This window comes from Pteropus vampyrus, unplaced genomic scaffold (assembly GCF_000151845.1).
Source record: "Pteropus vampyrus isolate Shadow unplaced genomic scaffold, Pvam_2.0 Scaffold55, whole genome shotgun sequence".
Lineage (NCBI taxonomy): Eukaryota > Metazoa > Chordata > Mammalia > Chiroptera > Pteropodidae > Pteropus > Pteropus vampyrus.
The window spans coordinates 757,065-773,825 of NW_011888836.1; the positions used below are offsets into that span (position 1 = coordinate 757,065).

Consider the following 16,761-nt stretch of genomic DNA (forward strand, 5'->3'; position numbering starts at 1 on the left):
CGGGCGCGGCTCGGAAGTGCGGCTGCGCCGGGGGCGCCCAACGCAGGGACAGATGGTGCAGATCACCCTCCCTCAATGGTCTTCATGGGTCATGGCCTGGCGTGCTGCGAGCACCAGGGGCGGGACAGGGCCGGCGCCGGTGGTCTCTTACCGCCTTCTCCCGCTATCCCCTAGAGGGGTGAGGGCCGCGGCCGCGCGGAGCCCTGTCCATGGTGCGCCGTAGAGCGGCAGCCAGCCCCATCCGCTCTACGCTCTCCTCCCCCGGGTCGTGCTCTCCCACTTTCCGGCTCTTTCCCTCCCACTGGCTCTTTGGCCGCCCGGCTCCCGTTGTTCCTTTCTCTTTTCTTGGGTTTCTGCTTTTGTTCTTTCGTCTCCTGCTGGTCTTTCTCCCCTTCCCCCACCGGCCAGTCCGCCCCCCTTGCCTATCTTCTGATTCTGGGGTTTCAGAACTATTAGACTAGACATTTTTGGCCTCTGCCGTTTTGGGGAGTGGATGGAATTTCTTTTAACTTGGGGGAGGAGACCTGCCAGTCACTTGCTAACAAAAGTACCTCCTGTTATAAAACCGCCCTTTATTCTTGGAGCGCACACTCCTCATTCTTTCACCTCTTGTTACTTCATTTATTGTTTTTTTTTTTTTTTTCTTTTAAAATGCGGTTCGTTAAAAGAGGTAGGCCAAAGGGGAAGAAGGAAAAAAAGTGCTATCTCACGTGTTTGAAGTTAAGGGAAAGGCAAGATAAAGTCATGAATCCTGGGGTCATCAGATTCTCTTTAAACAAAGGAGATACGATAGATCAAAAACTCTTATTTCTAAAAAATATGAACATAATATATCCTCAGCGTGAGTCCAGCAGTAGATGGTGTGTTCATTAACTTTTTGATCTTAAAGTAAGTTTTAATTGAATACTGTACAGTGAAGTTAGGACAGGAGGAGACATTTGGTGGTCATTAATATCATGGGACTAAGTCTGGTACCACTGGAGCAATTTCATTTCCTTTCGTTTTCTACCTTGAAGTCAGGTGTGAATTTTGTAGGTCATTTACTTTTTTCTTTAAGTAATTTTTAAAATGCCATTTATAAACGTCAGATATTACACTTATCTTTTCCATTCTAAGTTCTTTCTCGGTTTCTGCTAGAGGATGTTATGTCGACTTTTATAAACCTTCAGGAAAGGGGAAATTATAACTTTGTCATCAAGTCGTTTGGCGATCTTTTAATTCATGGCTGCAAGTCATGCAGTAACATTGAATGATTTGCAAGGTCATTAGGAGTGGAAGCAGAGCAGTTTATGCAACATGAGTTTTAGGGTTATGTGCACCATGTGGATTGTACAACTGAGATTAGAAATGACTTTGTGCTAATGGTCTGCTTTACACACCAGAATAACAAAGATCTGTTTGCAAGGTGAAAATGGCCCCTCTGCAGTCATCTGCTTTGAAAAGTCTGGTTTTTTTTTTTTTTTTCCAAGTCAAACCAAAGAGCCTAAAGTTGCAGAAAAAAGATTGAGTACCTTATTAGTGGAGATACAGGGCAACCTTATTTTATCAGACCAGTTAAATAAGAATAACTGAATATTCAAAGGACTTTATGCCTTTAATTTTTAACAGTATATCTTATTTTACTTTGAACACTTTTTTTCACTTCGAGAGATTCTTAGTTTTGTTATTCTGTCACCTAGATTTACATATTCTAGTCAGTTTTACATATTATATTTAGCTTTAAGATTTCTTCTCTTCTTCCTCATTTTGACTTAAGGTATTGGCATTGTCCTTGACATTAAAAAAAGTAGAATTTGAGCATTAAATTTCATTGATCAAAGGAAATCACAAAGTTATGATAGGCTTTCCTTTTAAATTATACAGGTGACTTTCAAATACATGAATAGACTTATCATTAGGGAAAAAATCAATTTTACTACCTATCCAGTAATTAATAGATTAGAAACCTGGTTTGTTTTTCTAATTCACATTTTAATTGCATAACTCTGTTGATGTAATTTAAATACACATATGACACATCAAGGACATCACCTTAATGTGATGTGCATAGAGACTCTAGGTTCATAGTCTTATCACATAGGTCCTGCTTTCAACCCTGGATGAGGACATGTGAAAAAAAATATGCATAAACCATATGTGATTTTTTATCTACTTAGGCATAAACTTTGAAGAGATTAATATTCAACAAATGAAATGTATATAAAAAGCTGTGTTTTAGGTTGTGGAAAATCTGGGATGCAATAATTTTAAATATAAAATATGTATATTTATTTGATTTTCACGTGTCTTTGTTCCAAGTTCTTGTGAAGTAAGAATAATTAATATGATGTTCACAGTTTATTCTACTTATTGGACATAGTTATGCATATCTTTGCCCTTTTATCTTATAGCATGTCGTCATTACTAATAGATGGTGCATTGCAAGCATACTAGGTATGTTTTGAAAAATAATTTGTGTATGCTAAAATATTTTATAGACATATTTTTAAAAGATGACATATTTTAATATATTTACATATACATAATTTTTGACCTCAATCGCAAGTTCAAAATTTACTTAATGAGTGCACTTTTTGACTTTCATTACTTTGTTAAAGTCAGCTTTGAAATTCTTCTAAAAGTTTGGACTGAGATTTTAAGAGGAAATTTTTTTAGATAGTTCATGCTATTTACATGTAAAGACTAAAGCGTTCTTGGAACAGATTATTTTGGTGACAGTGTATTGCACCAAACTGTCCCTAATTTCCTTTTTCACGAAAAATCTTCAATTCTTAAATCTATTGTGCTTCATTAAGCTTTAGGGTTATTAATCGGGAAATGTCAAGACTTAAAGTAACAGTTAATCTTGTTTTAAAATACCTTTTAAAAAAATTCTAAGTAACTCAGATAGATCCCCATTCTGCTTTCCAAGGGATCGTCTCAAGTTAGACAAGTGGTATTTTAAAGAAAAATCAGAGCTGTTAAGAAATGTAGTGTTTGTGTATACACTCTCATTTTGCCCAAGTTAACATTATTCAGATTTGTTCTTTTGACTGAAATACAAAAAGTAATCAAATTTAAGCACTGAATGGATTTATGGTGAATTTTATCAACCATTAAAAAAGTGTGATAGATTTTGAATTTGGATTTTGTCATTTGAGTATTTCATATTTGCCATTAGTACACCTTCTAGAACCTAACTATTTTCAAGTTGGGTTAAGAAGTATGAGTGGAACATAATTTGTATCAACAAATCGTTAGGCCTCACATTCCTCTTTTTTTCCTACTAAAACTTAATTTTGTATGAATTTTTCAGCAAATTATATCAGTTAATCTGAGCAGATGCTGGTCTTTGTGTTTTTAACTAAATGTAGATAAATTTGAATTAAACAACTGTATTCATATCTGGCAGATAAATGTTTTAGTAATAGGTATATCTTCTACATATATAAAGTGCTAGGTTCGAAGTAGGTGGAATAAGGTTCATTAAGGAGCTAAACGGGAACTTGGAAGGATTTGGTCATAAAAATTACAATTTGTGTTATAATACCATTTTAAAAGGAAAATTCAGGTTACATATAAATACTGTTTAATTTTTATTTCTTTTCAGTACTCAGTACAGTACGCTTCTTTGTCTGAGCTTCCAACTGTTCTTATTGTACCCAACCCATATATATGGGTTACATGTATACATACACAGCATGTATTTTGAGAACTACTTACTATCTACATATGTGTCTCCTGGAACATTTATCTCAGTTTGGCATGAAGTGTCAATTGATAGTTCATTGATAACTTTGTGTGTGTTATCCAAGGTGGTTTGGGCACCTAGAGTATAATAACTTTGTTCTGTGCAAATGAGTTGCCCTTACATAGAGTCGAGAGCTAGTGTCAAGGGCAGGAAGTCTGGGGTTCTAACCTGGTCCAGCTGTGGTTTACTCTCATAAACTCTCATGACTTCTTTTTCTCAGTAGTAAAATCTTGGACCTGGTTTGATTAGTTGATCTCTAATGGACTTTTAAGTTCTGTGATCTTCTGGCTGCTTAAACATCCCAAATATGCCTCCTTTTCAAAATTTTGGAGTGACTTTAATTTTTCACCTGGAATGCAAGGATTTTAAGATACAATGGTAGGATGTGATTTTAGGGTTATTAACAGTAGTTCATCATATATGATAGGGTAGAAGTCCTGCATGTTTTATAAGGTTGACTTTTAAAAATAATTTTTTTTCATTAACTGTGCTGCATTTACCACCAAAAGTAAACTTTTTTTGCGGGCGGAGGAGGGGCTAGTTAGGCTTAAAGCAAAGGAAGTGTAACACTAGGAATAAAAATTACTCATTTTATTACTTTTATACTTTTATGTTTCTTTGAGAGAAGATATCCTCCATGAGAATCATTGAATAGAGTGTTGTGGGTCAGCTTTAAAGATATAGCCCTTTGACCTAGTTAAGTCCTTCTCTATTTTTCTGCAGATATGTCTGTATCCAAGATGTACACATGTTGTCTATACATATATATGGATATGCATTAAAGCACTCTTTTTAATTACAACAGATTGGATTAGTTGATCTCTGAAAAACCCATCCGTAAGGAACTGATTTAACATATTAAGGTGTAATGTATGGTCAGATTTGAAAACCCCTACTGTGTGGAATAAAACATTATAGTTCTAGTTCTGGGTCAAGAAAATGATTATTAAACCAGCCAATGTTTTTGGCATAGTCATGTACCTAGAAAAGCTACAGAGAAGGACAGCCAGAATAATCAGTGGGATTTCAGGGCTTTAGAATGAAGAGAAATTGGGACAAAGACCATGGATAGAAGCTGTAACTGAAGAATAGACTATCAAGCAGAGTAGAAATAAGATGAAGATGACCTAAACTAACACTGGAACATCCTTGAGTTGAGAGCAACCTATAGCAAGCTGAGCTATAAGTGGATCCAAAGGAAGATTGGCTAAATTAATGGGTAGTTAAATAATAGAAAAGATTCCATGTTGCAGGGAATGTAGCGTGGAATGACCACACTGTGCTGAGTGATCTGTGCCTGAGAAATTATACTAGTTGGTTAAATCACTGTGATATTTCTTACATTCTCTTGGCTGATCGCATATTTAATTTTTCATCTGTTTCGATAGTGAAAGTGCAATGTAAAGGGGACCTGAGAACTTGAGATACATCTAGAACTTGAGATACAGAAGAACATTTAGTATAGGGTGTTCTGGTTCACTGCATAGATGAAGTAAACTCTTTAACTTAGGTTTTTCCCAAGAAGCATTGGGAGAATTAGATGTATAATGCTTTTAAAACAGCTTGAGCCACTTAAAAGAAGGTGCCGTTATAAATACAATATGGCATTCGTAATGAGTAATTTGGAGGAGTGCTCAATCCCTGATAAACACGGGAGTAATGTGCTTATGTAGTTCTATAAATTGTAATTTTAGTATTGGTTTTTATGTTAATTACAAAATTTACTTAACCGTAACGTAGTGATGTACAACTATATATTTTAGTCTTAATATTGGTTTCTGTGGTAATTTTTTAAAAAATATACTTTATCATCATGATTTAAAACATTTATATCCAGATCCCTAATTCTGATATATTATTTAATATTTTTAGTGGATTAAGGAAGTAGTAAAATTTAATTAACGGTGTAATTTGGAACCTTTAGTATTTTAGAAATTACTGGAAATGGAAATGTGAAATGGCTTTTTCCCTTATTATTAAAATAAATTTTGAGTTCATTCAGCTTTCTTCTGTTGCATTATGTATGGAACTTCTGTACTACTGCTTTCAGTGATGGTTCTAAAGGTTGCCCTTTCAGTTTTTTTGCACATATGCAATTCTAAGACATTTGACGATTTATTTTATTTTTAGTAATTGTCATTAGTTCATTCATATAACTCCAAAGAGCACATATACCAGGAAAAACCTTTGAAACTTTAGATAGTTGCTGCTGCCTCTTCAAATCTTTTTTTAAAAAAACATCTGATAGTACTAAACCTTAAAATGAAATATTTTTAATTTCGGAGTGGGAAACTAATATGTTATCTTGGTTAATTATTGCTGTAACCCTGGGAGATAGGTTTTAGAAATGATGAAACTGGGACTCAGACATTTTGAATATTATGAAAATACAGAGTAAAACTCTATCTGTCATAGTAGAGGTGAACCTGCCCGCAAAGCACATAGCTTTCTTCCTCCACCACAATAGGACCCCTTTAATATGATACTCAGAGGATGAATATCGGATTAAAAAGGAATTTCATTTCCTCTCTATGGAGTTGATAAACTTTTTTTAAAAAGTAGGTAACTTTTGAGTTACAATCTCTCTTTAATCTTGACCTTAAATATTTTAATGAATTTTGGCATCTGAAGCCAAAATCTAATGGTTTGGTTAGGATTTTCACTTACTTTTTAAATATGTTCTCATAAAAAAAGAAGAAAATCTTACAGAAATGATTCATAGTCATTTTTATAATGTTCTTCAAATTTCCTTGATCAACAAATTGGACCGATACGCTCTCAAAAAGGAATTGTTTTGTGTGAATCCTGGAACTTAAAATACTTCCTAAGAGCCTATAGAAACTCTGAGGCTATGCATTTTTTAACTGTGTTTTCCACGTGTGAAAATAAATTTAGGAAATTGTCACTATGTTTTGAAATGTTTGATTGTTTAATGGCATCTTTCCCATGTTTGAATAGTTTGAATAACTTTTTCTTTCACAAATGAAATTATTTTGCATCTATTAAAATATATATGTCCACATTTCAAAAGGACCTACCACAAACAGATTCCTGTAAATGTTTTGTGGAGTGACTGAGTACAGACGCTGATTTGTTTGCTGTTGAGAAAGCCTGGACTATTTTGACTGTAACTTGACCTGCTGTGGGTGGGTGGATATACATGGCTGGACTATAATCTCAAACAATATGTCATTTAGTTGAGTGAGGAGCTATTAAGTGACTCTGAAATAAATGACTAAAAACTCATTAATTTTATTAAGTTTTAAAAGGATCTAATCCACTCCTGCTTAACATAAATCTTTAATAAACTAGAGACTGTGACTACTTTAATTTTTTATTTTCTTTTGTTGTCTTAATTGGACAATACAACAGTTCAAAGTCTACAGTTCTTTCTTTATGGCTTTCTGGTCCAGTAAATAATGAAAAGTGAGCTTCGTGCAGCCAAAATATTAGCCTTTGACAGCTCCTTTGGCTCCCACCCCCAATAGAGTTTATCTGGTACCAACATCTCCAAGATTGGGTTCTAATATCCTGCTTCCTGTATTATATTTCAAGGAATTCAAAGTTTAATTTACACACACACACACACACACACACACACACACACACACACACTTTTAGTTAATAGATGTATCAAGTGCATACAGGAAAATGCACATATAAGTGGCTAGCCTGTTGAATGTTCATAAATTGAACATGCAATTGAATCAGCAACCAGTCAAGTCGCAGCATTACCAGCACCCAGGAATACCCTCTTCCAATTTTAATCATCCCCCAATGGTAATTATTTACATGACTTCTGATAGCATAGATCACTTTGCTTATTCCTGTACTTCATGAAGTTCACTATGCAATATTCCCTTTTGTGTCTGGCATCTTCCACTCAGTTTATAAAATCGTCTGTGCATTTGGGTTTTATTTTTTTTTAATAGTCACAACATTAAGAAAGACTCATTGACACTCTGGAAATGTCTGAGAAGGTAAGTTGAAAATTTATTTTTAAAAAAGAACATTAAAAAAAGAACAGACTGATTGTTTCATTGCGATTGCTTGCATGTTTATGGTGTTAAGCCAGGAAATGCCTTTTGTGGGTTTTCCTACTCAAGATATCTTTTTCTGTAATTCTGGTAATTTGGCAATTTTGCTTCAGCCCAAAAGCCAAAGACATTTGGAATTCAGTAAGTTATAACTTCTCTTTATCAGGAGGATGGAGGCAAAGAACTAAATGTTTCTTTGACTTGAAGTCTCCAAGAAGATTTGAGCATCATATTCTGATTTATTCAGTGATACTTCTAAATACCTTCTCTGAGATTAATAGTGACCCACTTCTCAATGAGGTCTTACCCAGATTTATTTTTAATTTAAAATAAGTTAAATTGAGGGGTTTTAATGCCACAAACTGCCAGTTTTTCTGGCTCTTCAGTATATCTTTAGGTACAGTTGACCCTCTTTTGTGTTTGTAGATTTTTAAAGCTTTCAGAGGTTGCCACGAAGGATGCTGAATGCATACTTGTCTCAACATCTTTCTTTCTAGGGGCCGTTTTTCTGCATTTGTTATAATGGTTGCTGAGTAGATCTAGATTCCAGGTGGAGGATTCTACGTATGATGGTGAGCACTAAGGAATCAAATTCCAGAAGTAATGGCCCACCAAGGACTTGTTTGCTTCAAGGCAGCTCTAATTTATTTATAGTATTACACATGTGGACTTTATTTGACAATATTTAAAAAGTTGGTACACTTTGTGTGGCCTTAGCTTATTGATATTTAATTTGTATATACTTGTATTTTGTCCCTGCATAAAGTTTTTCTGCCATAAAAATAATCATTTACATATAGTTTGTTTACAGCCTTAAATTTTATTTATAGTTCTGTCTTTTCTGTTTGGCAGATAACTAAGAACATTAGGGGAGAATATGATAACTATTGATTTAATGTTCAAATTGATTTATAGTTAAGAACCTTGTAAATGAAGCAGAGTTATTCCATGATTTAGTTCATGGTCTTCCCTTTAGTGAAGGCTGTATCAACGGAGCTGTGTTTAAAAAGGGTGATAGTGATGTATTTAAATGCAGATAATATCTGCAGATCATTCTGGTGTCTTCTAGTTCTGTCTCTTCTGTGATTTAATTCTTTAAGCCTGGTGTGGAAACGTGTGCATGCATGTGTGCGTGTGTGTGTTGGGACTAGCCTGGAACCAGAGTAAGTTTTTCAGTCTCCAAATACTTTTAATATGATGATGAGGACCTAATAGAGAGGAGAGGGTTGATTGATGCCAGCACAGAATCTGCTAAAACAGAGTGAAGGTAGTAGATTCATTGTTCTTACAGATGCTGGTGATTTAATGAAGATTAGATGTAGGAAATGTTGCTTTTAACTTAGTTTCATCTTATCCTAGTAATAGCACAACAGTTTTGAATAATTGCTATGTGCCAGGCACTGTTTTAAGTTTACATGTGTTAACTCACTTAAATATTTACAAAAATTATACCCATTTAACAAATGAGGACACCAAAGCACACACAGGTTAAGCAAAATTACCCAAAGTTATTAAGTGATGGAACTTGGATTCAAATGCCAGCAGCCTGATGTCAGACCCTGTATTCCTAAATTGTTATTAATTTGAATGCAGGTTAAAAAAAATAAAGGCAAACTGACATCCAGTTCTATTTTGTATATGTATGAAGTTCAACCTTTAAAATTTTTTTTCTCTTGTAAAATATTATACACGTGGATGAGTATATAAATCATATATTCTCAGTTTATATAATAACTAAAATATACAAAAATATGTCAGTATATCTACCAGCCAGGTTTAGAAATAGAATATTGCCAGTGTCTTCAGAATCACTAGAGTACTGTTCCCATTCCTTTCCTTCTCATAGAGGTAACCACTATTTTTATTTTTCTAGTAATTATTCCTTGCTTTGCTTTATAGTTTTACCAGCTATGTATGTGTGTGTATGTGTATGTATATATATAATATATATGTTACACATATAGATAGAAGTGTTTATATAAATGTATATATCATGCAAATACGTATAAATGTACTATGCATACATATGTGTGTATATGTGTGTGTATACATATAATGCATTTTTTGTGATTTGCTTCTGCCCAGCATTATGTTGATTGAGTTGTATAGTTATAATTTGTTCATTTTCATTGCTCTAGGGCATTGCATGCTATGAATATGATACAGTTTACTTATTCAACTTACTTGCTTATGTGTGTGGTCAGAATTTTGGTGCCATGAACATTCCTCTACGGGCCACCTGGGCATAAGTGCCAGGAATACTCTGGGGCTGCATTTCTCCAACTTTAGCTTGTATAAGACTGGCCTGAAAGCTTGTTAAACATAGATTCCTGGCCCCACCCCCTGAGCTTCTGATTCAGTAAATCTGTGGTGGAGTCTGAGAATTTGCATGTCTAGCAAGCTCCCAGGTGATGGAATGCTGGTCTGCTCTGAGCTCTATACCAAGAAGTAGAATTGTAGTATTGGTTGCAAGCTATGTGCATGTTCATCTTTACTAGCTAATAATTCAAGAGTGTTTTCCAACAATATATATATTTGTTTTTCTGTACTTTTAATATATGTGTTACAATTAAATTTAACATTTTTAAAAATCTGGTGAACTGCATAATAGTATTTCTTTTTGGTGCCTGTATGAACCCTAGCCTCTGATGAAGTTTGTCACTTCTCTGTTGCTTGTCGTTGCTGTTTGTCCCCCGTTCCCTTTGCCTAACATTTTTAGTCATGCTCGTATGGTGTGTTTCTAAGGATTGTGAGCCTTCTTGAAAGCTGACTCATTTGATTAAATCTTGTATTTGCTGAGTGCTTACTATGTGCCAGGCCAAACATTTCATCCGCATTGTCTCATGTAATCCTCACATCAGCCCCCTGAGATAGGTAGGCATTTTATCATCATCCATTTTGCAAAAGTCTGAACAAAGCCTGATGTGTAAACCATTTACCCAAAGGTACAACATTAGGAGATGGGAGGCAGTGGGAGCAAGATAAGTCTCTCTATTCAGGATTTTGAAAGATTGCAGCCTAGAGGAGGATTTGGACTTTAGAACAAGGACTTAAAGGATTCAGTTTCAGGCAGCAAACTTTGGTCTTATGAGTGGGAATATCTAACAGATTGAACCAGAAGTAGGATAGGCTACTATGGAAGCAGGCTACTTCTGTCACTGGCAATACAACTCCTGGATGGTGATTTTAGGAGAGGCAGGTAACTAATTAGTTGTGTGAATTGGCTTGTTTGTCCTGTCCTCGAGCTCGCTAGGCCCAGAAATGTAGTCACCCTGTAATCCAGAGGTACACGTGTCTTTTTGTTACTAGCCCATCAGCTCCCCAAGCACTCGAAGAATCTTGGTTGTCTGTTTTCAGACCCTCAGTGTCCAGCCATCCTAGTGGCTTTGTAGCTCTGCTGGTGGTTATAAGAAATTATTTGACCTGGCTTCTTTTTGATCTTTTATCTCTGGGTAATATTGAATCTTTGTAGGTAATTTTGGTGTTTTTGAAGGGACCTAATAAATAGTGCTATTTATCCATCTAAGTTTTGGACAGATAATGACAAAAGAATCAGCAAATAGAGAACTAAAATACAACCTTTATTATTAACGAAGACAAGATTAGAGAACGTGGCTTAAATGTGTCAGATCTCAGAATTTATTCCCCACTCCACCTTACCTCTTCTCAAATTTAACTGTGCCGAATGGGGGCTGGCTTTCCACCTGGGGGTCGAGCCACTGTAAATTCACCTATAGCATAATGATATTTGCACTGCATAGGCAGGCTGGCTTCCAACGTAAGAGAGATAATGGAGGGAGTGGACTCTGTGAGCCCCGTTGTGTCATCCAAATGTGCTGGAGAGGTCGACAGAGGTGGTATTGCTAGTGTAGCTCCCTCCTACCTGGAAGAAGGCAATAAAGGTTCCACTAAACCTTCCTCAGATTTTGGATTAACCATTGAATTTATGTTTTTAACCATCATGTGGATGCTCATCTGGAAGCATAGCAATCACCATCAGAGGGGGAGATGGAGCTCTATTAGGCCAGTTTTGCTTCCAACCTCATGCATGAAGTCTTAGAATATCTATAGCTTTACTTTTTACAGCATCCTCAGATGTAATGGAGCATGTGAAACGATCACAGCAGTAAGTCGTACAGCTGGCAAAGTTAGAAAGCAAACCAGTCCCTGTCCTGGAAGAGTTATGCCAGGCAAAATTATGACCCTACAGCCTGTCCTTAAGTGTCCCAAAGACCAAAGTAGAGAACCAGTGATATATGAGGAAAGGACTCAACAGTGGGCAAAGAAAACCTTCCCTGCTTTAGCTTTTCCCAGGTGCTAATCAGGCTAAGCCTCTTGCTTTAATCCATGACCTTTGAACAAAACGCAGAGTTCAAAGGGGAAATGAAGATTTAAAGATACTGAATATGCTGGATGAGAAAGAAAGACACCTCAAAAAGGATGGCGGTTGCCACCATCGGATATTTCTGAACCTCGCACATAAGTGGCAGAATCTCAAATGCCAGCTTTTTGAGAGAAAACTCAGAATAGTGGCGTGGATCCCCTCGCCACCAGGTCAATACAAAGCGCTAAATTTCACCTCCCATTGGGACCCTCTCCCCTACGAGTTTCAGTTTGTAACTAGTACATTCAGAGCTCTTACTTTGCCTTTCCCTGTGAGCCCCTTCACTGACAGCCCTGTGTTGTCACCAGTGTGGGCTCTGGCAGGTGGGTGACTTGAGGGACATGCTGTCTTCGAAGCAGATGTTTTCAGTCTCCTGACACATTGGCTCTTTCCACTCTGCTTCTCCAGGGTTATTTTGGCTGAAGAAGGTCATCAGCAAGGAGAGAATTGTCTTTCGTCTGTAAAGACCAGTCCAGACCAGTTGGTGGAGGCTGATCATTGAGCCTGTGGTCAAGCTATGAAAATCCAGCACATACCCTTTTTCGCTCTGAATACAGAGCAGAATTTGAGGCAGCTAATCCAATGCTGCTCTCCTAGGCCTGTCATTTATAATTTAAAGTGAGAACCTTGATAGAGCTCTTGAACTCACTATCATTTAAAAATAGCAAATATTGTTCTGCTCATTAGGCACTAGATATTGAAATAATCCTTTTTTTCTGTGCCTCAGCCATCTCTGCTTATTCAGGCCTGCGGCCCATGGGCATCTCCGTAAGTGCTGGCCTCAGACTTTTGCCAAGGTCAGCCTGCAACAGCTCTCATCCAGAAGTGTTCACTGTTTGGCTAAGGTCACCATAAGTCCTGCCTCTTTTCCGAGATCCTTGGCCTACAGCCTCTCGTGGGGCATACTGTCTTTGCTCCAGGCCCTACCTCTGTAAACAGCCACTTTCCTCGAGAATAACCACCGTAAGTTGTGGTCACACATTGAGATCAAAATACCTTGTGGTTTAGAAATTAAAGCTTCTTGATCTTAAAAGCCACCTGCCCAACTATAAAAGCCAGCCATACTACGCAATAAGGATGGCAAACCACCAAGTTAAAGAACATGCAGGGCCTGTGTAAAGCATTCTCTCCTCTGCCCAAAGCCCCAACACCTCTGAGCATTTTCTTCCCCAACATTGGACTCCTTTTTATTTCTCAAAGTCCCCAGAGAGTATACCAACATGCCAGTCTCTGAAGGGACCCAGTAAAAATAGCACCTCTCCTCCCTGAGCCAAGTTCTGAACCCAATGAAATATAAACCAGAAGAGTCAATAGTTAAGGAAAATGTCACCAAAGTTCTGTTGAAGGCTGACCTGGAGGGTCTGGCTTTTATCTGTGGGCATGTCTATTGCTAGTACAGAACCCCAGAATTCCACAGACATTCTCACTCAGTTGCAGGCAGTGATGGACTCCCCCTCTTGCCCCCAAATGCTGCAGGGGATCTGTGAACTCCCAGCATGGAAAATGAAATCACCACGCTTGTTTTCTGTGGGCCTGTGACTCCCAGGTGGGAGGAGTAGGGGACAGGGCTGGGTACCAGCTGCCCAGATTGTTCTAATTTAGTCTTCGGATAAGTTCAATCCATCCTACTTCTCTCTAAGGCAGCAATTCCCAAACTTCTTGGTTAAGGGCCCTTTTATACTCTTAAACATCATTGAGTGCCCCAATGACTTTTTGTAATGTGGGTAATGTTTATAAGTATTTAGAAATTACACTGAGAAGATTATATAACATTTAATTCATTTAAAACTATTAAACCAATTGCATATGTAACACAAATGCCAATTTTTATGCACAATAACTATAGTTTCCAAAACAGAAAAATGAAATTGGTGGGAAGAGTAGCATTATGCTTCTATATTTTTGCAAATCTCCTTAATGTCTGGCTTAATTGAAGGTAGTTGTTTTCCTGTATCTGCATCTAGCATTGACTGTGTTAAGGTATCCCATGTCACGTGGCTTTTGGAAAATTCCACTTAATATTTGTGAGAGAATGAGAGTGAAAAGGCAAGTAACATTGTATTATGAAAATAGTTTACCTTTTCAGATCTTTTGGAAAGATCTTGGGGACCCCTAGAGATCCCAGACCACACTTTGAGAACTGTTATCCAGGAGATGAGTGATTGGCGAAGTGCTGGGAGTATTGGAGTTAGCAGAGTTCCCTTTAGGTGGAAAGAAGCTTCAGGAGGGGAAGAAGCTTTCCCCCTCTCTACAGGGTACACAGTGGAACTGTCCAAATGCCAGACTTAAATCACTCATGATGGTCATGAGTAGGAAAAAATGCTCGCTTTCAGTCCCTGAATTGAAACTGGAACTGATGATATTAGCTCTGTAACCTCTGAGTTAGCATGCAGGGCTTGTGGGTTTACTTCTTTATTGTTTAACCTATTAGAACTCCACTGGACAGGGTGCTGGTTCCTGAACAGGTTCAGGGATAAGTTCAGGAATGGCTTTGAACTCTGACGTTATTGACAGTGCCCTCTTTTCACTGCAGCACATTTCTGGAAGCTGTGCTGTGAATGCGATTTTATTGCAAGAATAATGGTATAATTGGGTTGGGTTTATCTTATCAAGGCTCAGAATTAGATAAATTATTACTATGGCCAGCTGTTCAAATTAAATCAGAATTATGGGGACTGTAAGGTCTGTAGCCATTTTTAAAAAGTGAAACCATGCTTCAGGTTTTTATGAAATGGGCCTAATTGTACATAAATACAGGGCAGTCTGGACTATAGCAAATTTAAAGAGTCTGCCACAGACTGTAATCATTCTTTCATCAATATCACCTACTGAAAATTAATATACTTGCCATGATATGTATTTACTGATAATTTTCCATCTGTACTTCTAAAAGTTTGAGGTGGTGGTCGGGGGTTTGATTTGGGTTGCTTAAAAATCAAGTTGTTTATGAAAATTTGACTTGATGTGTTTTTCTCTCAAATATTTTACCTAGTGAACAGAAACATTAAAATTATTTTAGGAACATATATATATCACATATTACATGTGAGAATTATATTTTAGAAAAAAATTCACAACAGCAGCAGGTAAATTTGTCACTCGGTCTTATGTAAGACAGTTTCTAGCCTTCTGCCTGTTTGATGTGTGTTACTGCATTTGGAAGCTGTGGATGGTGGTTTGGTGATCAAGCAGTGGTGAAGGCTGGTCCCCAAAGACATTAAGTACTGGTTTGAATGTCATCTCTAAGTTGACTAGCTACCTGACCTAGGGCCATTTCATTTCAGTTCACTTCCATGCCTGCTAAAATAGCACTAATATCAGCACCTACCTCATAAAATTGTTGTGAGGATTGTTGAGATATAATGCATGGAAAGCATTGTATCACAGTTCCTAGCACGTGGTAAGCACTCAGTAAATATTAGCAATCACTGATATTCAGTGTATTTAGTTAAATGAATTCCCAAGTTAATTATAAACACAGTCTGATGCTAAGTACTATACAATTTTGATGACATTTTGAACATTGTATATAAACATGTTGAAATCTCTGGTGAGTGTAATGAGTTAAGGGGACAAAATCAATCCAAACCAGGATTGGCTATCTCCACTAGAATTGTTTTAGACACTTCTGGAACTTTTAAGAGCAGTTTAATGGCATAACTGCCGACACCACTATCACATGATAGTGTTAGGCTTTTATAAACCTAGTCAGTCTGTAGGTGTGTTGCTATCCATGACGTCAGACAAGCAGGACGCTTATTGGCAAACTCCGGACTGTCTTCCGGGACTCTCCTCTGGGAAGTCTTGGTGCCTAGGAAGGCTTCTCTCACATGGGCTGCGGACATGGGGTATTGCACACATCTCCTTGAATTCCACTTCATGTATGTTTATACATGGTCCTAAGCGTTGATAAGTTCCAATCCTGAGAAGTTGACACTCTAAACCACATTTTGTAAGGGAAACTCGTTTTTTTTTTTTTTTTTTTGTCTGTCAAACTATTGCATTGTGGTGCCGTCTTCTGGCTTAAGAATTCAATTTCAGTGGAGTTGTCGGGTTCCTGGGCCAGTATCAACACAATTATTTGACCAGTGTTGTTGTTACTTGATAAGAGGAAATGAAAATCAGAAAAAGAAATATACTCATATCAGAGATATTCCAGGACCCACCCTAATGATACAAGTAAAACAAAGATGGAAATCACTGGTTGCAGGGGACAATGTGTGGCCTTCTTCAGGAATTTTTTGCTCCTCAGCCAGTTTAGATTGTATCATGAAGGCAAGAAAGAGTTAAAGAACCTGTTCAAAATGCTGTGCTCTCCCTCCAGAACAGTACATGACGAAACAAAAATATCAGAGTCCAGGGTTAAACATCTGCACATTTCAAGCATGCTTCCAGGGACATGCAATTCAAGGTGTGATCAATGGTATGACTGACACAGAGAAAAATCTTTAAAGAATGGCAGTAGCTCTTGAATAATCTTCTTAACGTAGCCTCCAACATCATGGATGGGATCCTGAGAAATGTAGAGAATCTGGCAAATGTGATTGTATAGTTATAAATGAGATTAAAAAATTAAAAATTCGTCATGCAGAATTGGTCTTGAACAGTTT

The 16,761-nt window shown here is 37.1% G+C and overlaps 1 protein-coding gene across 2 annotated transcripts in view; it reads left to right on the plus strand.

Moving 5' to 3' along the window:
• CDH2 (cadherin 2) overlaps positions 1-16,761 on the plus strand; it is a 197,157-nt gene that overhangs the window by 1,719 nt on the left and 178,677 nt on the right. The window contains exon 1 of one of the 2 annotated variants that reach the window (XM_011360391.2): positions 8,319-8,339. The exons of the other annotated variant lie outside the window; for it this stretch is intronic. Within the exon in view, the coding sequence (XP_011358693.1) occupies positions 8,334-8,339 (6 nt within the window). The 5' untranslated portion in view covers positions 8,319-8,333. Of the gene's footprint in view, positions 1-8,318; positions 8,340-16,761 lie in introns of those variants that run through there. 2 annotated transcript variants of the gene reach the window in all.